This window comes from Labeo rohita, chromosome 6, assembly GCF_022985175.1.
Source record: "Labeo rohita strain BAU-BD-2019 chromosome 6, IGBB_LRoh.1.0, whole genome shotgun sequence".
Lineage (NCBI taxonomy): Eukaryota > Metazoa > Chordata > Actinopteri > Cypriniformes > Cyprinidae > Labeo > Labeo rohita.
In genome coordinates, this window is record NC_066874.1 from 24,901,789 (window position 1) to 24,924,937 (window position 23,149).

At 36.5% G+C, this 23,149-nt stretch overlaps 1 protein-coding gene across 3 annotated transcripts in view; it reads left to right on the forward strand.

Moving 5' to 3' along the window:
- Window positions 1–9,561: 9,561 nt before the first annotated feature.
- The window catches only part of c1ql4b (complement component 1, q subcomponent-like 4b), a 13,639-nt gene continuing 51 nt past the window's right edge, over window positions 9,562–23,149 (forward strand). Inside the window, exons 1-4 of one of the 3 annotated variants that reach the window (XM_051111393.1) lie at window positions 9,562–10,010; window positions 10,515–11,018; window positions 11,373–12,028; window positions 20,981–23,149. The exon at window positions 20,981–23,149 is cut by the window's right edge and continues 51 nt beyond it. In XM_051111393.1, coding sequence (XP_050967350.1) covers window positions 11,486–12,028; window positions 20,981–21,160 — 723 coding nt within the window. In that variant the 5' untranslated portion in view covers window positions 9,562–10,010; window positions 10,515–11,018; window positions 11,373–11,485 and the 3' untranslated portion in view covers window positions 21,161–23,149. Of the gene's footprint in view, window positions 10,011–10,514; window positions 12,029–20,980 lie in introns of all 3 variants that reach the window. The other 2 variants (XM_051111394.1, XM_051111392.1) reach the window with 2 other exon arrangements.

Sequence of the window (23,149 nt, forward strand, 5' to 3'; positions counted from 1 at the left end):
AGGACAGAAAAAAATGTTTGAGTTATTTCACACTAAACAAATTGAAATTGTAGCCTACATAATTTGTGCAATTACATTTATTTAAATTAACGTTTAAAGTTCATTGATCATGTTCTATGTTGTAGTAATGTTAATATAAATCATACCCTGCCAGAAAAAAAAAAATGTTGTATTTTATGTGTGCAACAGCCTGTCACTGGCAGCTCCTTATGAAACGAAGTATTTTCAACTATAGGTTTTGTAGTTACAGTAAATATATTTTAACCATGTGTAAAAAAAAAATATAAGTTGCAATTAAGGCATATTAAATGTTAAATTACACATTTTACTCTTAATCTTAGTAATTTAATAAATGTAATAATTTAGGTGTTAAGTTTAGAAGTATCGTATCTGTATCTGTATCTGTATCGATATCGATGATACTGGCCTTAAAAGTATCGGTATTGTATCGAAAACAAAATAAGTGGTATCGCCCAGCCCTATGCAAGATTTAGCCTTGTCAGTCTTTCATTTTTTTCTTTTACATAAAGGCATATAACGAACCAAACAATGTTTATTGCAAATAATCAGCTTTCTAAGATAAATCATCAACTTTCAAGCATGTTTTCTTTCGCATATTCAAATCAACAGCACGATTGCAAGTTTGATATTGCAAAATAAATACAACAGTTCAAAAACAATAAGTTAATATTGAGTAACTTACATTTTAGACACCATATTGACAGCTTGCTTCACAAATATAGTTCTTCCAAACAAAGCCACAACAAAACCGTTCAGTGTCTCCGAACAACACGTGAATCGTGTTATTGAATGAATCAAATGAGTGAATGATTTGACGACACACTTGTTTAGATTCTGAATGAATATAAAATGTAATATAATATATAATATAAATAATATATATAATATAAATGATTCAATGACTCGCCCACACAGTAACTTATCGCCACCTATTGGTGAATCGATGAAACATTATAAAGTGTTACTGAAAATCACCACTACTAATACACAAACCGACAGGCTAATTTTTTTTTAAATTAGCTTATCAACATGCTCGAGGCAATTCAAATTCTACTGAAAACATTTTGGTCTAAATGAGAGTCAAAACTGGCCATTAATTAATGGATGGATTTATAACCATGCTGGGGTATGAAACTGGCCAGTTTTTGTCCACTATAGTCGGTTAACAATGAAAGTTGAAATGCAGGTGTCAGCAGAACGACGGAGAGAAAGAAAATGGGGGAAAGCAGAAAGAAAGAGAAAGACGGCAATTATCTGAGGTTAGCCTGGTGCGTCTGGTTTTGTTCGTGTTTACAGTGCTGTGTTCTGAACACTAACGAGACAGACAACACTCGTTAATAATAAATTGGGCAGGAGGTGACAGAGAGGGACAGAAAGACAGAGGAAGAAGAGAAAGTGAAGGTGGGAGTTCTTTGGATGATCTCTTAAATTAGATGCATTAATTAAAAACCTTAGACACAAATAATAATCTAGATCAGAGAGCTCAGACGCTGTACTTAACAAAATCAGTTTACATAAAATGCACCCCAGCAGTGCTGATTCAGGTTCACATTACGCTGATGTTGGTCATACCAGTAATTTTACCTACTCTGACGCTTTCAGACATACATTTTCATTAAACCGCCATAAACACAATCTCAAACTACACATCAGTTGGTACAAACCTCCGACTTCCATTACAAAAATGCTTTAAGCTTTACTCAAAAACATTCTTATCCATCAAAATCAATATTAGGCTTCGAGAGAAACACAAAACCCAGCAAATGCACAGACCACTGCATTGCCCATAACACACCATTTAGATCACTGTCTGATCATGAAAAAAATTGGACTCTCACTGTCTGGCTTTCCTTGTTGTTATTTTTTTTTGTGTGTGTGTGTGGAAAAAAATGTTTTTGATCATTTTTGGGTTTTGTGTTTGATAGTTTGTAGGTGTTGCACTAAAAGAATGAACACTATCAATTGAGAAAAACTATTATAATCTGTAGTCATAAAGTGTATTATGGCTAATGTCTGTTTAAATTGTTTACATAGGAGACGTGAGTGTGTGTTGCAAGTGAAGGAAGATAAGTGCAAAGAATCACTGTCTGTTACTCTTGTCAGTCCTGCTGGATGTTCCCTCATTTTCTCTTCTCCCCCGCTGTCTTTCTATCCCTTGTCATGCTTTGGAGATTCCTCTTTTATCTTTTTAGTTTTTGTACTCATGCAACAGTGTTATTTTTTTCTCAAAAAGTTCAGTGTCATCATTTCTTCCAGTGTTCACTGAAAGTATTCTTTTGTTTGTGTATTTCTTCTGTGGATGTACAAGGTCTTTTCCTCTTTGACAGTCACAAAATATATTGTCATAAACAGATGATGAAAGTCGGTTTCTGCACAGATGCATAGCTTGTCTAGAAAAAGGTACTGAAACATTTCCAACATCATTGTCTAGGAAAAGGTTCATTGAAAAAATTTTGTAAAATGTAATATATAAAGTTTGTATATAACGTACAAAAATATCAAACCGTTGTTTTTGCCAACACGTATTGTAAATAAATTCTAAACTCTAAAGTCTAAACATTAAGAAAATGTGACTTCAACTTGAAATTCATGAAATAACCTTGCTTGAATGGATGATAATGTGATTTTGTTGCGTTCACTTGTATACTTCAATAAACAGCTATGGCAAACATGGTATGGAAATGTATAGTTTAGAGGACAATTTTTTACAAAAAATGAATTTCATTTAAGATTTAATTTCCAAAAGGTTTGAACTATAACCAACATACAAAACCATACATTATAGCATCAAACTAATTTAATTTCATCATCATTTCATAATGTTTATTTTTCTCCCACCAGAGCATTTTCATCTGTCTAAACAAATTTGGATCAGTGAGTGCCATTACTGATCCTGGATGCATTATTTTATTAAGCTTTCCATAAGCCATATATCTCTTTGTAAATTCTGTGAATGTACTTTACACCGGTTGACCTTAGATAATAAGCTTGAATTAGGAAGAACTAGTATACAAAAAAATAAATATGAACTAATGCACATGCTTAAAAACTGATGATTTGCACATCCTCCTCATCACATTCTTAAAGTAATATTAATAGATGAAAATCTAATTTTATATATATGTCTTTTTCTTCAACATGCTGGTTTTGTGAGACTCTAACATGCATTGCTATAAGTAATAAATAAAAGCATAAGAGGCATAAAATTGCTTTAAGATCAGTTTTAGCAAAAACATTTTTATAAAAACAGCAAAGATGAATTTGAATAAACAGAATTCTAAATGGAAAGTGATTATTGTTAAGTCTTTATCTTCCTATTAATTTTATCTTCAAATATTCCTATTTGAATTAATTGAAAAATTATTTTTTTTTATAAAGTATGAATGCCAGTACAGTTTACTCAAGTACAACAGTTTATCTAACCTTCATATTTCAATAGAATTAAAATGTAGGAAAGGTGGCCTTCTCAATCTTCATGCTGAGAAGGACACGAGAGGCAGGTGGAATGGGCAGATTTGGAACAGGAGAGGGGTGAATCGGACGTGATGCAGGAGATGATGGGAGAAAAGGAGAGAGAGAGATGGGCAGAGGTGTTTACGGAGAGAAAGACTGAAAGAGAGGGAGAGAGAGAAGGGGGGAACGAGCAGATGACAAATTGAGATGAATAGATGTAGTCCGGTGCAACAGTGGGAAGCTGTGGCTTATTAATAGAGAGAATTAGAAAAGCAGGCTGAGTCAATCTGCACCATGTCACCCTGTATCAGCAAGCAATCAGAGACACACAAATAAACACACACACACACACACTTCCCTTTTGCCCTTACTCTTCCTTATACTCTCTCATACATCCATCCATTGCACACATGCTTGTATACGTATATACATACATATTTATGTTACCTTAATATTATATAATACATTGTAGAATACATTTAGCCGAGCGTTATAGATCATAGATCATGTGGTCTTAATGTTTATGCAATAATAGATAGAAAAGTGAATTTATAGTCATTTATTACTACCAATTTTAGAAAATCCCCCAGACATAATTGTAAAATATTACGTTATTGTAACAGACAAAAACATTAAATAGCAATTAAAGTCATTTTAGAAGCCAAAACCAAACCAGAAAATTTGGGTGTTTTTTAGATGGTATATATTTGCATATATTTAATGATTTATGTACAGCGTTGAGTTGAGTTGCTTTAAAAGTTTTCATGAGTTAGTTATGCTAATGTGACCTCAGACACATCAAGCGGTTGCCAGTGTGAGAAGTTGACAAGGTGCATCATGGGAGGTGCTCTATTGATCAAGAGGCAAAATGGCGACAAGTCCTCGTTGGATCTGCCCCAATGAGCTTTAAGCAGGAGGAAACATGGACAGACATTCACAGAAACATGGGCAGACACATAGAATCATAAATAGGTGCTACGACAGTAGTTCTCAGTTGATTCAAAATTATTTGAGAGACTAAAACACTGAAGTAGCCCTATGAAACCTATGAAGAGATGGTGTAGAAAGGCTACAGTGTTACATGTGAGAGAGGATGACTGTCTTTTCTCTTCCAAGGCTTTAGGGTGGCCTTCTTCCTCTGTACTCCAGAAAACCATCAATAGAAGTATAAATGAGTGCCTTTTGTCTGTCAAGATGTCTTTTAATTGCAAGGATTCAACTAGAACGCTGTATTCCTCAAATTCATTCTGCAAGTGTTCAGTTTTGACTCAGCTGGTGTGCTATAAGAGTTTCAAATCCATAACTTTGTGGATTTAACTGACTTTTATAGGATAGTTCACCCAAAAATTAAAATTCTGTCAACAATTACTATTATTTTATATAAGGGCCATTCTACAGAATTGGTCTAAAGTCAGAGTTGGAAACATCTTGAAAAAAATGTTTGTTTGTTTTTAAATTTGTATGCAAATTGTTTAATATCCAAGGTACATATTTCTAGTAATTGTGCAGTTAATTCTCATATTGTATTTTCAGAAATTTTGGGAATATTTGTCCTCTCCGCAAATTTGTCACTACCAAAACACAGTAATAATAATTTAATTAAAAGGGTTTTATTGACCTGTTAGGATTTTGTTTACATCCACATTGTAAATATATTTTTTTGCTATTTTATAAAAAAAAAAAAAAAGGTATATCAATAACAATTACATTTTTTTGAGAATATTTCAAGTGTAATTTATGAGATTTGTTGTATTTTGAATGCAATTTTTCTTTGTAAAAGGCAAAAAGTTATCATACTGTTTTAAAGGAACACTCCACTTTTTGTGAAAATAGGCTCATTTTCCAACTCCCCAGACCGTTTTTAAATCCATTCAGCTGATCTCCGGGTCTGGTGGTAGCACTTTTAGCATAGCTTAGCATAGATCACTGAATCCGATTAGACTGTTAGCATCTCGCTCAAAAATTACCAAAGAGTTTAGATATTTTTCCTATATAAAACTGGACTCTTCTGTAGTTACATCATGTACAAAGACGGACGAAAAAAAAAAGTTGCAAATTTTCTAGGTCGATATGGCTAGGAACTATACTCTCATTTCGGCGTAATGATGCTGTCGTATCATGGGTGCAGCAGGCGCAATGATATTACGCAGCCGTCAACTCTGCCAACTGCAACTCTGCATCTACACAAACTTAAGTGACCCGGAGATCGACTGAAAGGATTCGAAAACGGTAAAACTCAACTGTTTAACTCTAGGGGAGTTGGAAAATGAGCCTATTTACAAAAAAAGTGGAGTGTTCCTTTAAAAATCATTAGTTTGAATATATATTGAACCAAAAACTATTATAACATTTTAGTTAATAATGCAGTATACTTTATTTTTAACAAAACATTCCATCTTTCAGTAGTGACTGCACATTTTTGGTAGTGACAGTAATGCTTTGGAAGCAACCACATCACATTACAGAATTTTAACTTGCATAAAACACTACTAAAACATACTAAAATTTTGTTTATTTCCCCCAAATATGAGGATTATTTGTTCCCCTTCGTCACTACCAAAACAATGATGACATTTTTCGGTCGTGACTGTTTTGGTATTGACAATTTTATGGGATAACACTCCAAAAAAAAAAAAAAAAAAAAAGTGACAATTTTAGATACTTTGAATCTAGTTCAAAGATGCTAATCAGCATATGGTTACAGTTCTGAACAGTTGTACACAAAAACTAAATGTTATGGAATAACTCCCAAAAAAGCGTGCTTAAGTGACGTTCCTTAAAGTTACACACAGATTTTTCAGATATTTGAACACATTCACCTCAAAATGATGGGGTCTATCTACCCACCACAAAGCTTTGAGAGAGAGTGACACATAAATATTTCCTGCCCATAAATGTAGTGGTGTAGTTAATATCAGTCTCAGCCAATGGACTTAAACTATCACTGTTTCGGTAGTGACATGAAAATGCAGGACACATTTTTTTTACATAAAGTTTCATAATTTACAAAGAAAATATAAAATAAATATATATGTATATTTTAACTTCACTTTTTAAAAAATACAAAAAATATTTTCAAAAACAACAATGGAAAAAAATACAAAACTGATTTCAATATCATTTTCAGAAATTAAAATTTAGCGGTTAGGGTTCGGGAGAGAACCACCTCCGAACTGAAAGTACTCAATAAATGATATGTATGCTTTTTAAATGTGTTTTTACATAGAGCACATTGAACATGGTAAAGGGAAACTCACTCACCATCACTGGTCACTAGTTATGGGACAAACTGGTCAAAACAGTGTAAATGCAGTGGTGAAATATAGTGTAAATCTATCTGTCTGTCTGTTTGTCTGTCTGTATATCTATCTATTGTCTGTCTACACTGAGAAAACTCTGAGAGTATATCATGTCAAGTTTAGCACCCACAATTTGTTCGAACATTACCATTTATCATTAAGAACAGTACAATCATCAATAATCAGAACAAATCAATGAAAACCGACAATGACAAAAACACAGAACTTAAATGGTAATCAGTGCCCACATGTGCAGGAACCGGCCCTTTAATTAGAATAAAATCACCTACACGTGATTTAACAAATAAAAACAATTTCATTGGTGACAAAGACCTCACATTAACAATGAAGTACACTGTAATCCAACAATGGAGGAGTAACAACCATGACTGATTCCAGCAGCACCAGAGATAAAACGAAAAAAGTATGATGAAAGCGAGAAGGAGAGGTGCTTTAGTACAACAGATAATAGTGACTGGTAAAGGGAAATGGTGATAGAGATATAAATGATGGTGAAAGTGGGATGATAGGGAAAGAGTAAGGTGAGAGCTAAAGTGTGTGGGGGAGGTTGTCAGTAGCAATGTGTCTATCACTGCTAATGAGCTCTGAAGGCTAAAGAAACAGAGACACTGACAACAGACTTGAAAACACAGCTAAACTGTCTTTCACCCTACACACTGTCATTCTCCCCCCATCCCCGTCAAGCTTTCTTATCCTTTTCTCCTCCCTCTACCTCTTTTAACATCACCACAGATGAATGCAAAGACGATTTCCGTTTTTTTATCATTCATGTAATGAACACATCTCATGCTACTTTAATTGATATAAGTGTAAAAATGCCTAAGCAGGTATTAACAAGTAAGCTGATATACTGTTCGCCATGGCAAGTGTGCTCTGCACTCAGGGCAGTCGACTCCTGAGGGACATGCAGTGAAGCGAGAGAGGGGTTAAAAAGGGGTTGAATTTTTTAAGACAGTCAATTTGTTTTTATAAATTCCTATAAGATGTCCTTACTTTAAGAGGTCTGTATGTAGAATAAGACAAACAAGTGTACATTTGCAAAATGCCTACAGGACATATTCATTTTCTTTGATTAGCCATGCAATTTATGCATTTGTCCTGCTCAGTTTATGCTAATACATCTCATTATGTTGAATTTAAACCACTGCTATATCTGTGCTTGTTGACTTTAATCAACTAGGCATACTTACATTCAAATTTAAAGCATTTCATATGATGTTTTTATGTGTACATATTGATCTCCTGCATTTGCTTCTAAAAATGATGTTTAAGGTTCTGTGTTGAGTATGATTCAGGTTAGATTTAAAAGTGAAGTCAATCTTGTAAGACTTGTTTGCTCTAAATATAGGGTCACACTCTTAAAGGGAACCCTGGGTATTAAGACTTGTATGGCTTAATATAACATAAATTATGTCTCTTTCTGAAATATGTAATAGAGAACACATGAAAAGATTGTTTTACACATATTTTGAACTATGAGTGGCGCCATTATTTTGATTATGTCAAATGGCTGCACTCGATGAGCTACCGGCGCTACCTGTTGCTATTTTTACCACATCTCGTAAAATAAAATAGTGATTTGATGACCACAGCTACTGATAGGCTTAAACCAAATTACGAACCATCAATTTTTCCCAATAAGAAGCCTAAACACCCCTGGATATTGAGTAAAATCCACGCTTAGAAACTCCTTCAGTGGCTGTGGCATCATGACAAGCATCGACATGTTTACATCCTGCCAGGATGGCATCTAGCATTTCTTGTCTCTGCCGTTTGTAAGCTTTTTCAGTAACTGTGGTCTACAAAAAGCTTCAAAGGCATCAAGGCTAAAGTGGAGAGAACAAAGCCACGTGTCTTAAGGAAGTTTTATTTGTCCACAGGCATCTTCCCATTTTTTTCTCCGCTGGGAAAGCAGTGAAGGCTTACATCGCTTCTCTTGTTGCCTTTAAACTGAAAATTACAACCAAAAGCCAGACAATTTGGCGTTGCATCAGTATTTAATTTTCAGAGTTGTGTTGCAGTAAAAATAGTGGCAGTAGCTCACCGAGTGCAACCACTGGACATAACGAAATAATGGCATTCCCCCATAGTTCAAAATATGTATAAAACAATGTGGATTTTTTAAAATAACATAAATCTTTCCTTTAAAAATAAAGGTTTCATAAGGGTGAGTTTCACAGCGATGCCACAGAAGAACCATTTTTGGTTCTCCAAAGAACCTTTCAGTAAACAATTAATTTTTTTTTTAGTGTGAAGAATATTTTAATAATCTGAAGAATCTATTTCCACAACCTTTAGTGCAATGGAAAGGTTCCATTGATTTTAAAAGTTCTTTACAGAACCATAGATATCAATGTTTATTTTTACGACTGCAATGGTCCCTTTGTGTGATTTTTAGATTTGTGCTGTAATAACAAAATAAAAATTAAAAAAAAAAAAAATAGAAAAATATCCCTAGTAATATATTATTCTGTACATGCTCGTCTCTAAATATGTAACAATTTAGCAGTGAATACACCTCGTTCATTAGACATTTCCCACATCCCCTGTACAGGCTAGTAGTTAAAGACAGCTAATTTACAGTCGGTCCTATATTTCTTGCTGCGACCATCCCTCACTCCTGCTAGTAGTGACAGCATACCAGTACAACCTGACTTATTTTTATAAGTACTAATTGGGTAGACAGCAACCCTATTAGGATGCACATCTCCTCGGGAAATCGATTTCTTGATCTGCGGAGACTGGTGAGAGTGAGCGCGGGCGCGTAATTGTGTGGAGGGCGGGGGAGCGCGCGACAGACATCCCGCGGGTGGAAGCGCCTTTTCCTCACACAAATCGAACAAGTGAGAAACTGTTGCTTCTTGCCGATATCTTAACAAAAATATCGCCACATTCGACTTTTACATAGTCATTTGGTTACAAACGAATTTTACAAGCGCCAGTTGTAGTTTAATGATCCATAAAGATATTGTACAATAGAAGTAGGCGTGTTTAAAGTGAACTGTCTTGAAGAAGCAGAAAGGGCTGTAAAGAAGCGGTAAAAGGACAAGACAAGAGATATTTCAAGCTGACAACGGTCAGAGCTGAGTGACCGTGAAAGAAAAACCCGAAGGCGCGGGATTCTCTGACATATTCTGAGCTGTTCGTGTAGAGAGAGGAGCTTCGGTGTTGTGCGGAGTTACTCATCAATTTTAATATTCTCTGGGAACTTATAAGGTAGGTAGAATTGTTTTACCATGGTCATTTGTTTCTCAGGCATGTTTTATGAACTTTTAATTTAATCTTTGGAGTATTTGCTTTTTAATTGGAATCAAAATTGAAAAAAAATTAATAAAAAGCCCACACCGTGCCATACAAAAGTTAATATGAGCATATAGTGACATGTGAGTGTAAATAGACAAGACCTGGAAACAACCATTGGTTGTTATCTGATTTTTTAAATTAATAAATCTGTGATTACTGATACTGTTTGTAGTTTCTTTGGAGAAGTAACATGTCTGTGATGTCAGACTCTGATGGCATGATTAAATTGAAGTTAGTTAAATTATACTGTATGCAACCTTGCATGTCACCAGGAGGCCTTAATGTGCATAAAAGCTTATTTTTACTGTAAATTGCCTAATATTGAACAGAAATAGCATCAGTGGATCCGTTGGCACCTCTTATATAATGTGTTGTAAGTTTTCCAGTTCATCTAATTTAGCTCTTTTTTGTCATCAGTGAAAACCATATCAAGATGCTAGAGGTGGTTGATCTTGGAACCTGAATTATATTCACCTGAAGACCAGCGGGGACTGAAAATCACCCAGAGTGCTGTGAGCCTGATTTAAAATTTTATCTTACCATCCATTTACCATCAGGCTTACAGGACGTTTACAAGCGAGGCACTTAAACTTATAAGCTTGAAGGTTTAAGGCTGTCACAAAAAGTCAAAATAATATTCAACGTGGATTGTTTTTGATCAATTTGAATCACAGTTTTCTTCTGTGAGAGGAGGGGCAGAGTTTGTTGAAATGCTGCAGTGGACATGGACTTTTCTGGGAATTCTCCAGAATGCTTCTTGAACTTCTCATGGAAAAATAAGCCACACGGTTGTCATTCCACCAATCTATAAGGAGACGCCACCGCCATAGAGCAACCCCTGAGAAATACACCTGATAGAATCTCCATCCACGGACGAACATTTGGAGGCACCAAATCCCACATGTTGCTTATATCAGACAAGTAATATATATTTATATGACAATATAAACCCACTGGATCATCCAGAATTGCTGTTTATATGGAGCGATAACTGGGTCCGGTGTGTGTCACTCAGAAGACGTAGTGGTTAGCGGGCTGGTGGTTATGATTTTGAAGTAGTAAATGAAAGCAAACGGGGAAAATAGCAGAAATTGAACACAAACATCCTTTAAGACTATTCCATATAGGATATTTGATTTGCTTGTTGCTGAAAGTGGATTTTTTAGTATCGGAAACAATTTCTTTTATCTCATTTCTCAGACACAAGCCACGTTTCATCGTATCGTACTCCCTCGTTAACTTTTCTATCTCACCTTAGTCCTTTTTCCTTCCCAGAGTTCATTCTGGCCGGGCCTGTTTCTTCTAAAGGGGAGGAGGACTTCCTCTCTATCGCTGCCTCGCGCCTCAGCCGCAGGAAGCGCGTTATTGGCGCGGCAGTGGGCGTGGCCATGGTGCTACTGCTACTGGTCGCGATTCCGCTATTGGTCCACAGCACCAAACTGGGTGGATCTGGAGGCGGAGGTACGCATTATGAGATGCTTGGAAGCTGCAAGATGGTCTGTGACTCTCTAACGCCCACCAATGAGCTAACACCAGTTTCACCTCCACCTCACGACACCCCTGGACGCAGAGGGGGAGGCAAGTCGGGTTTTCGTGGAAACCAAGGGCCACCAGGTCCCCCGGGCCCACGTGGGCCACCTGGAGAACCGGGAAAGCCAGGGCCACCTGGACCTCCAGGTCCAGGCCCTGGGGGATACATCCCATCATTCTACAGCCCCAAAATTGCCTTCTATGCTGGTCTGCGCAAGCAACATGAGGGGAGCGAGATACTCAAGTTTGATGATGTGGTGACAAATGTAGGGAATTACTATGAGCCTACCACAGGCAAGTTCACCTGCCCTCTTCCTGGAATCTACTTCTTCACCTATCACGTGCTCATGAGGGGCGGAGATGGAACTAGCATGTGGGCTGACCTCAAGAAGAATGGACAGGTAGGAGTAAACAGGATTCAGAATTTAATTATTAATTAATTAAAGGATTAGTTTAGAATTGAAATTTCCAGATTTCAGGTTTTACTCAGCCCTGCATCAGCCAAGATGTTCATGTCTTTCTTTCTTCAGTCAGAAATTAAGGTTTTTGAGGAAAACATTCCAGGATTCTTCTCCATATAGTGGACTTCAGTGGGAATCAACGGGTTGAAGGTCCAAATTGCAGTTTCAGTGCACCTTCAAAGCGTTCTACACAATCCCAGTCGAGGAATAAGGGTCATATTTAGCAAAACGATCTGCCATTTTTGGGGAAAAAAAGGCATATTTACTTTTTAACCACAAATGCTCGTCTTGCACTAGCTCAACTTCACGCATTACGTAGTCACATTGGAAAGGTCACGCATGACGTAGGCGAACAAAGTGAACATGCAAAGAAAGTCAAACAGTCTTTACAAAAAAGGTAAAACAACTATGTTGGACGATTTTGAAGTTGGAGGAGAAAATGACATGGAGTTTTTTGCCCTAGTCTACCTCTTTGAACCAAATTACACAGATGATGTACTAACCACGCGTGACTTTTGCACAATGCACAATGTTGTAGTGCACACCGCAGAGCTAGTGCAAGATGAGCATTTGTGGTTAAAAAGTATATCCACAGGTTTTCTATGCCACATGAGGCCTTGCGTCAAATGTGGGAGTGTCTTCTGGTTCGAAGTAAACAAGCGGGACGTGACACTCATTCATTCAACAACTGACAGTAGTGATGAGCAAATGAAGCCTCCTGAAGCACTGAAAATTTCCTCTGAAAAGATTAAAAGCTTTAATTGTCGAAAACAGCGCTATCTGGTGGTTAGTAAAAAATAAAGCAACCAAAAGCCAGTGAAAGAAACTCAGTCAGACTAAAACAGTGTGTGTTTGTTGAATTGCTGTCTCTAAAAAATTAATTTACATATTCAGCTGTGGCATTAAATGTTAGTATGGGAGTATCTATAGCAGGGGTGGCGAACGTCAGTCCTGGAGAGCCGCAGCCCTGCATAGTTTTGCTTCAACCCTAATCAAACGCACCTAATCAAGGTCTGAAGGGTTACTAGAAACCAACAGGCTGGTGAGTTTTAATTAGGGTTGGAGCTGAACTCTGCAGGGCTGCGACTCTCCAGGACCAGACTTCGCCACCCCTTATCTATATCATGTAATCGAATAATAATGTAAACATATATGAATTGCATATGGCAAATATTTAATTTTTCTGAGATAATTTGTATTTTTCATATTACTTGTATGACTGTTTTTTTTTTTCTTTAAATGTAATTAAGTCTGAATAAGTAGGATATGAGAAGGGGGTGTTGAACAATTCGACACAAAGTGAATCACGCGTGTGACTGGACAGAAAGTGAGGCTTCATTTGTCACTGGTTTTGTGATTACTACGTTAACAGCACAAGCCTCGAATCTAGGCTTCATCTGGCACACTTGGTAACACAAGCTCCGATGCCTGGGCTCAAACGTCACATCACTAGTTATTTAAGACTATCACTAGTCATTTAAGATGTAGCAATCCAAACTAGCTAACGATGTGTGAACGCAACTTCAAACAGCACATGTTGTCCCTGAGCTTCGTAATGACATCTTTCATAAAGGTTTGCAACTTTACAAAGTAAACAATGATCCGAAAAACACTCTTTGCTAATTATCACACAAAATACCATTGTATACTATTGGAAGTGGTACCCACATTCTTTTTTTACAGTAGTGCCCCCCAGAAACAGGTGAATAATTTTTTTTTAGAAAATGACCAATCTTTTCACTAGATAAGACCCTTATTCCTCATCTGGGATCGTGCAGAGCCCTTTGAAGCTGCACCGAAACTGCAATTTGGACCACTATATCGAGCAAAATTATGTTTTTCATCAAAAACCTTAATTTTTAGACATGAACATCTTGGATGACATGGGGGTGAGTAAATTATCAAGAAATTTTAATTTAGTAGTGAACTAATCCTTTAACTTTTGTAGACTATGGTAAAAGAAGACTTAATTTCCCAGAATCGCTGTGTTAAATTCAGTCTTTTTTGTCATTCCAATTTGAGTTTTTGTGGGCCGTGACCAATTCAATTCGAATTCTCACAAACTGAAAGACAGCCAGTTGTTCAACTCTTAGTTTCGCACATCCCTGGTGCAAACAGCCTTTGCATACATTCTGCTCAATGGAGGAGTTTGCTAACTAAGTTTTTTAGAGGTACTTTAACTAGACTAAGTCAGACGTGAATGAACTGTAAAAAACAAGAGTGTGATTTGACTGAAATATCAAACAAATATTAGATTCACCGGCAGGATTAAGGACTACATTTAACATTCAAATAGGATCCAGTAAGGCTGCTACTCAATTATTCAGCAGTCATTTTCTCAGCCTATCACTCGAAGCCTTGCTGTAGATAACTACAGAGGGGAAAAAAGACAATGCGAACATATATAAAACGAAAAATGCAGATTTAGAAGACAACATAGACTTGCATATCAAAGTGGGTTCAAATGTGATTTGAACAGTCCATTTAGGAATGTTTAACAGAAGAGAGTATGTTTTATTTTAAAAGTCCGAAATAGCAAAAGGTTAATAGTTTCCAATGAAAAGAGGACATTTGTAACACACACAAACAAGCTAACTCTCTTTGACTCTCTCTGGAGTGGAACGAAAGGCAACAGCTGGAGACAGTCCTCATAGGACCCATGGATTTAGAATAAATGAAAAAGTAAGGAGAGAAAAAAACCTCTCCATCTGGTGAAACATGACACGGATCTGGGATTCAGGCGCTCTCAACTCAACCGCTCAGTTTTGATTTTTAGTAGTGGAACAGAAAGCAGGGATTATCCAAAGAGATATAAAAATTCCCTTGGCAACATGTGTTTACATACACGCTGTGTCTCTGTCTTTCACACACACACACACAGATTCCTGGAGATTTTGGCCCTTTGTGACAGATATATCTGACAGGACGTGATGAAAACCCTTTAATGAGTCTGTAGCAACCTGTCAACTTCCCTTCATCGCACTTCCATTAATATGACATAACACCTGCCATTAATGCCCTTTGTCTGTTCATCATACATGATCCAGCAAAAAAGCAACTGACTGTAGTAAATCCACAGCTTTGTGATCCAAAGAGTGTATCTGTGAAATACTAGTGGTTGAACCTTCTCAGCTAAATGTATTGATTCAAGTGCACAAGCTCTGCATGTAAAGCCAATCTCATGCAGTGCATTCGCATTTTAAACAAGTGGATTTTTCCAACAAGTGGAAGCAAAATACACTGGATAAACTGAAAAATCAAGGTTCTGTTCAGATCTAATTTGAGAAACTCCTGCACAATGTCACTTTTTAAATATATTTAAAGGGCGAATTTAAACTTGTTTTTGACTGTAATATCAGATCAAAAGTTACCCGAACTGACTTCATGAGTAATCGCAAATATTTATACTGAATTTTGCTAACGCTGTTACTCATTTTGTCTCATAGAGAAGCAGAATGTCTCTGCTACTCATATACTAAAACATTTTATTGCTGAATATACAATAGCTCATGCGCTGCAGGCCAAATCCTAGACTGCTCGGGATTCAACACAGCCTCCATTAAGTGGAGGACGAGATGCGGAAAGTGAGAAGATGAGGAGAGTAAGCTTCGCCAGTGTATGGCATGCTGTATTGCATATATTGTCATTCCAGTGATCTCCTCTTGTGCTAAATCATTTATGTCTTTAAGATGAGATTCCCTCTTTTCCACCTGGGCCACACACAAACACACACACAGAGCCACAGCCAAATGTCTATCTCTGCCCTCATTAATTATCTCTCCCCTTAGCTAAATTATTTAACCCATCTCAAGGTCCTCTCAAAGCATTCTCACAAACATCCGCACCAACATGAGTTTGGATTCGCTCTTAAAGGGACGGTTCACCTAAAAATGACATTTCTGTCATCATTTACTCACCCTCATGTCATTCCAAACTTTTTCCGTCTAATAACACAAACAGTTCTGTCCAGAAATAAAGCCATACAACGACATGAGGGTGACAAAACAAGGACAGATTTTTATTTTGAAATGGCAGCTGTAGGAAAACCTCCCCATGCCACAGTTGTTTTAGGTGTAAATCAATATTTACACTATATTTATTATAGCTGTTTTAAAATGAAAAAGGCAAAGGCGAAATCTAAAACCGTGAGCCCACCCAGACGAGCAGGGCGTGCGACGGGAGGCGGAAAGATGGTGTGGGATGATAGAGAGATGAACGGAGGAGAGGAAGATGGATGGCTAATCAGAGGAGAGCCGACAGAGAGGTCGGGAGAAAGTGTTACTGCGAGGCCAGAGACACAGACAGCATCAGATCAGTGTAAGTAAGATAGATGAGCAAAACGACAGAAAGTGTGAGCGCATGTGTAAGTGAGAGAGAGAACGAGAAAGGGCTGCTGACCTCAATGCAGGTCATGGATTTGCACGAGATGATGCTACAAACGCAGTCTATGATCTTCCATGATCTTCTATCCAATACAGGTAGATTCCAACACAGTGTAACTGCAGTGAGGTTGTGGCAGTTAGTTTTATTTTTAGAGAACTCTGAATATTAATGTATTTGTGAAATGCCACTTATTAGTTGAAGTTTGGCTCCTCGTGGCAGGGATAGATTGCATGGGGCTGAATAAGAAACGAAAACAGCATCCTGAGGGGTGTAGCGGGGAGCGCAACGTCCACAAATTAATGTCACTCAAGTAGAATACCCAGCCAATTTGTTTCTCATTACAAATTCGATTAATTAATTCAGTAATTGATTCTTGGCTATGTAAACATGTCTCTTCTCATCCCACTGTACGACTAGCTTTTACTTTGGGTTCATCCTTAGCACTTCACCCCTCTGTCTCTCTCGAAAATCTCTCCCCGTTCGTGGTCTCGTCAGAGTAGCGCGGCACTAATTAAGGTGTGATGCAGAGAAGTTGTTAGAAAAGCCTCGAACATCCTGTCAATTACACAGCAGCTAATGAGTTTACATCCTCCAATTAATTAATTAATATAGTTAATGAGGTAATCCCACAGTACCTTGACAGGTTTTTGCAGCTGTTGCAATAGACACTTGTACACCCCGTTTCCCTGTTTACAGATCTGTGCTTTCGCCGCCTCTTGTTTTTTTTTTGTGTTTGTTTGTATCTCTAACTCTAATTTCCTGTGCTTGCGCTGCCCTTTGAATGGACAAAAGGTCGATCTAATACAAACTCTGAGATCACGTCAGTGTTTGTTTGAGAGGAGGCCCATTCAAGAGAGGACATACTGTACAGGAAATACATATATGAACCTGCAGCATTCAAGGCACTTACATTCTCAAGTATAGCCATTTTTACCAGTTAAAGGACATACTCTAATACACACACCTGGAGCCTTTAACCTTGAGGCAGGACTGTAAAAAGACAGAAAAATGAAGAATTATGGTATGGTACATTTTTAAATGTTTGTGGCAAACAATTTAGCGCGTTTGTTTCATTAATTCCCATGGGTGTAGGTTCATAAAGCAGTTTCCCTCATTGTTGTCAATGTCCACCTTTGCTCACACTACAGTTCAACAAAGATTTTTTTGAACAGACCACAGAACCAGCCATAAGTGTCAATTTTTCAGAAATTAAGATTTATACATCATCTGAACGCTGAATAAATAAGCGTTCCATTGATGTAAGGTTTGTTAGGATAGGACAATATTTGGCCGATATACAACTATTTGAAAATCTGGAATCTGAGGGTACAAAAAATCTAAATATTGAGAAAATCACCTAAAGTTATCAAAATGAAGTTCTTAGCAATGCATATTACTAATCAAAAATTAAGTTTTGTTATATTTACAGTAGAAAATGTACAAATTTTTTTCATGGAACATGATTTTTATTTAATATCCTAATGATTTTTGGCATAAAAGAAAAATCAGTAATTTTGACCCATACAATGTATTTTTGGCTGTTGCTACAAATACACCCGAGTTACTTAAGACTGGTTTTGTGGTCCAGGGTCACAAATGTACATATTGTCTGACAGCATAAAAGAAAGAGATGATTTTAAAATCGCATTGGCTTCTTCATATCCATCTTTGATTGTGTCACAAAACGGGTTGTTCTTATTTCTTTCTTTCCAGGCTTGTTTCTGACCAAGACATATTTGTAAAATTAAAGAGAGAACTTGCATCAGATAAGTGAAGCGCATCTTCAAGTGAAACCAGTCATACAGGGAGCCCTGCAGTCATATAACCAATTAGCCTCTTAAATGTTACTCAGAAACAGGGGATTTGTATGAATACAAAATTACAGGAGATAAATGGTTCATTCATGAATTCATAAATCACAGTGTTAACCTTTAGCAATGGAGAACATGATATATTTTGAGGTTACACACTGTGGTATAGTCACATGCCCTCTGTGCATGCGAGAGGACTGACATTCTAACCAAAAAATTATAATTATTTGATGAAAAGAAATATACTTATTTATATATATAATATTATGTACAGCACAGCTTAAATCTACAGTTTTTTTTTTTTGTTTGTTTGTTTATTTTTTTTCAACGGGAATAAACACATTTGTGTCCCTGGACCACAAAACCAGTCTTAAGTAGCACAGGTATTTTTTAGCAATAGCCAAAAATACATTGTATGGGTCAAAATGCTTGATTTTTCTTTTCTGCCAAAAATCATTAGGATATTAGGTAAAGATCATGTTCCATGAAGACATTTTGTACATTTTCTAGCATGAATGTATCAAACCTTAATTTTTGATTAGTAATATGCATTGCTAAGAACTTCATTTGGACATCTTTAAAGGCGATTTTTTCTTTCCTCAATGTTTAGATTTTTTTTTGCACCCTCAGATTCTACATGTTTAAATAGTTGTATCTCAGCCAAATATTGTCCTATCCTAACAAACCATTAAAAAAATACATTCAAATTTCCATTACGACTGGTTTTGTTGTCCAGGGTCACATTTATGAACTGTCAAACAAAATCCAAAGTAACATTATTTTAAAATAAAGATATTCTAGGAAAAATAAATAATAATAATATATTTAAAAGCAGCTGTAAGCCATATGTCATGTGTAGTTTATTTTATTGGCTTTCATAAAAGTCAAACAAAATAAATTACACCACAACCAAGCAAAATAAATTAGGTTCACAACCAATAATTTGTGTATTTCTCTCTTTATTTTCACTTCTGAGAATGTTTTTCTGCACATATTATTTGGTTCTTGAATTTATTTTAGGAATATGTTTGCATTATTATGCTTTTTCTGTCAGAAACTGTCTGTATAGTTTAAACCTAAGGCCTGCTATTTAATCTGATAACGGGTCGTTGAAATCACTGAGGGGAAACAACACAATGCACATGCTAGAAGTCTCTCTATTTCACTCTCTCTCTTTCACACACACACACAAACACACACTTAATACTTGGTGACTCCATTTGACCGGTGGTCGGTACGAGGATCCGTTTATTGTGATACAGTGGAGTTATTGAGGAGTGGGCCCCATTAGGAGCAACAGCCGAGCCACTACGCCGGGCAATTACTGAGCCAGCGAGGCCCCGACGCAGCCCCAGGCCTCCCGTGGGAGCTGCCACCTCGCGCCGTTAATCAATCCGATTTAGACTGGACAGGGACACGCGCCAACACGAGACGCGCAGTGGAGACACGCGCGTGACCTGCATTTTATTACGATTCCAGCAGAAAAAAAAGATGGATAGATGGTGCAAGGAATGAACAGATACGGGGGAAGAGGTGCTGGGAAAAGAAAGATGAGGGGGAGACAGGGATAATTAATGAGTAGATGTGAGAAGAATTAAGCACAACTCAAGAAAATGTCGATCAATCGGAGACGCGACTGAAATACATTTGGAAAACATTATTCTTCAAAAGTACAAAGTGTAATATGAGTAACGTAAAATAGACAAAAGATATAGATATGGTAACAGACTCCGGATGATAAGCAGTGAGAATTAGCTTTGATTTTTACATATACTAAGATCATACATTAATTTTCCCGTAAGTGTGGGCGTGGTCATTCGTAAATTTTATGTGCAAGGCTTCCGGTCTCATTAGAATCTAGCTATTGTTAGTTTTGCTGCTTGATGTTGCAAATGGCATGTTTTATTATTTTTATGTATTACCTTAATTATGAACACAGTGGTTTGTAGTGCAAACAGTTTTACTGTTTCCTGCGTTCTTCTTGCTATTTCCCTACAGCGACTAATGAACCGTAAGTTTTGCACATTCACAGAAAACGGCTTACTTCTGCGTTGAAAAATAAGGTGGACAGACATTAATTAGTGTTTTGACCTGAATTGTTTGAGACAGATGTGTTTATTTTAATGCTGTTTTTTTTTTTAAATAAAATATTAGGGGTTTTTTTTTACTCCTTTTATCTTACGCAATGTGTTTTTTAATAGCGTTGTTGGCATGACTGTAAGTAATTAAATATTCCCAAAGATTGATATATGCACAGGAAATAGCATTATATGAGTTCAACAATTTAACAAACTACGTTTGTGAATGACATAAAACCACAGTGTTTAACAGCCTTTCCAATGAATTACACACCACACAGAAGCGACACACAGATCAATAAGCCTTATTCCCTCGGACCTTGGTCTGTCTTGGTCTTTTGTTCTCTCTCTCTGTTCTGTGCATCCCATAGGGTACTTAGGTCTTAGGAAGGAGATGAAAAATCATAAAACTGTTTGTTAGAGAGAGAAAGATTGCTAGTTTCCAGTGAGGTTAAAGGATTTAAAGGCATCTGCTTACTGACAATGGGTAGAAACAGACTGATATGACATTAAAGCTGTTATTCACTGAACACTCTCCGCTTTCTCCTCCTGATGATGATGATTTACTCTTTCTTTTATCCAACATTAAAACCATTTTTTCTCTCTCGTCTGTCTCTCAGGTGAGGGCCAGTGCGATCGCTCAGGATGCAGATCAGAATTATGACTACGCCTCTAACAGTGTGATCCTTCATTTAGACGTGGGAGATGAGGTCTGCGTGCAGCTGGATGGCGGAAAAGTGCATGGAGGAAACACCAACAAATACAGCACATTCAGTGGCTTTCTCATCTACCCTGACTAACACATACACAAACATACAAAAATGCAAATATTTTATCACATATTTAACACCATCACATCAGGCTGATTGATAGACAACAACATCTGATACAGGCGATACAACATGATATAACTTCTAGAGGAAACACCTTCTTCTTTAGGGTGGAAGTAAGCCTAAGGGTGAGACTTCCGGTTCATTATCCACTATAAGTAAATAATGAGAAAAACAACAATGTGCAGTAAACTGTAAAACTGTTTGCACTACAAACCAGTATGCTCATAATTAAGATAATACATTAAAATAATATGGTAAGACACATTAATTTGCAATATCAAGTAGCAAAACAAGTTGTTTCGTACAGCTAAAAATAGCTGGACGCGGATGAGACTGGAAGCCAGACACATAAAATTTACAAATGGCTATGCCCACTCTTACGGAAAGAAAAAGGTGGATATTTTCTGATTATAGTCACAAAGTCAACAGCACTGACAGCCCATTTTACTTTCATAATATGATGTAAAACAGGATATTTAAAGAGATAGAAAGTATGCTGGGACTTGATTTTGTCCAATTAATTGGACTGTAAAAAGTGGGTATGAGTGGTGCACAAATTTTGTCTACTTCCATAAAAATGGATGTTTTAAGCATAAGCCTCAATAAATGTAATTTAACGTGAAAAAAATCTGTCTTAACAAGACTTGACTTGACAGGCTTAACAGCTAAAATATCAGTGTAACTAACCCATGAACCATATATGTGACCCTGGACCACAAAACCAGTCATAAGGGTCAAATTGTGCTTTATGAAATAAATAAGCTTTCCATTGATATATGATTTGTTAGGATTGGACAATATTTGTCCGAGATACAACTATTTGAAAATCTGGAATTTGAGGTTGCAAAAAAATCTAAATATTGAGAAAATCGCCTTTAAAGTTGTCCAAAAAAAGTTCTTAACAATGCAATATTACTAATCAAAATTGAGTTTTAAAAATATTTAAGGTAGGAAATGTACAAAATATCTTCATGGAATATGATCTTTACTAAATATCCTAATAATTCTGGCCATTAAAAAAATCAATAATTTTGAACAATGTATTTTTGGCTATTGTTAAATATACCTGTGCGACTTACGACTAGTTTTGTGGTCCAGGTTCACATATAATAACGTGCACAGATTAACTGATCACAATAACATCAAGAATGGGAATTAAGAACGTAAATAGAGTTTTTTTTTTTTTTCAAATTTAATGTCATGTTGACTTCAATCAAGTTGTAGATGCTTTGTATTGACTTGTATTGCTAACAGTCATCTTGGTCTGGTCATAGTGTGTTTGGTCCTTTTAAGGCAATTACTTTGAAACTTGAGAAACATGTAAGCCGGGTTTTATTTTTTTAATTCCGAGCCCACCAATGGTGAACCGAATGTTTATTTAGTTGATATTGTTAATGTAAATTCCCTGAATCACAGTGTCAGGCTTTTTCCAGTTAACACTCTTACAGTATGCTGTGTGCAAACTCATCCATTAGGCTAAAAAGATAACTACCTTTAAGGATTATTACCCAGAATTATCTTATTAAATTGCATTTTACTACTGTAGATCACCATTCTCCCTCTGCATCATGTGTATGTGTGTGCATAACTTGGAAAAGGCTATATGCATTTCATGGCATGGAAACTATGTTTTAACCTCTATGTCTACTAAGTATGTACACAGTGTTTATACTGGAGGAACTTTGAGATTATTGTGAAATTATAAATGATAAATCAATCTGTATATTGCCACAAACATCCTGTAGGATTATACATTTAAGACTATACATTTAAAAGTGACCTGATCCATCTGTAATCTGAAAACATTCAGTTTCTGTGTGTGTGTGTGAGTGTGTGTGCATGTATCAGCAATGTATGTGATTCACATGTGTGTCCATATCAATATAAAATTTGCTTCTAAATATCTGACTTGTAGATTGATTGCTGTTGTAAAGCCTTGCAGTTGTGTAATTAATC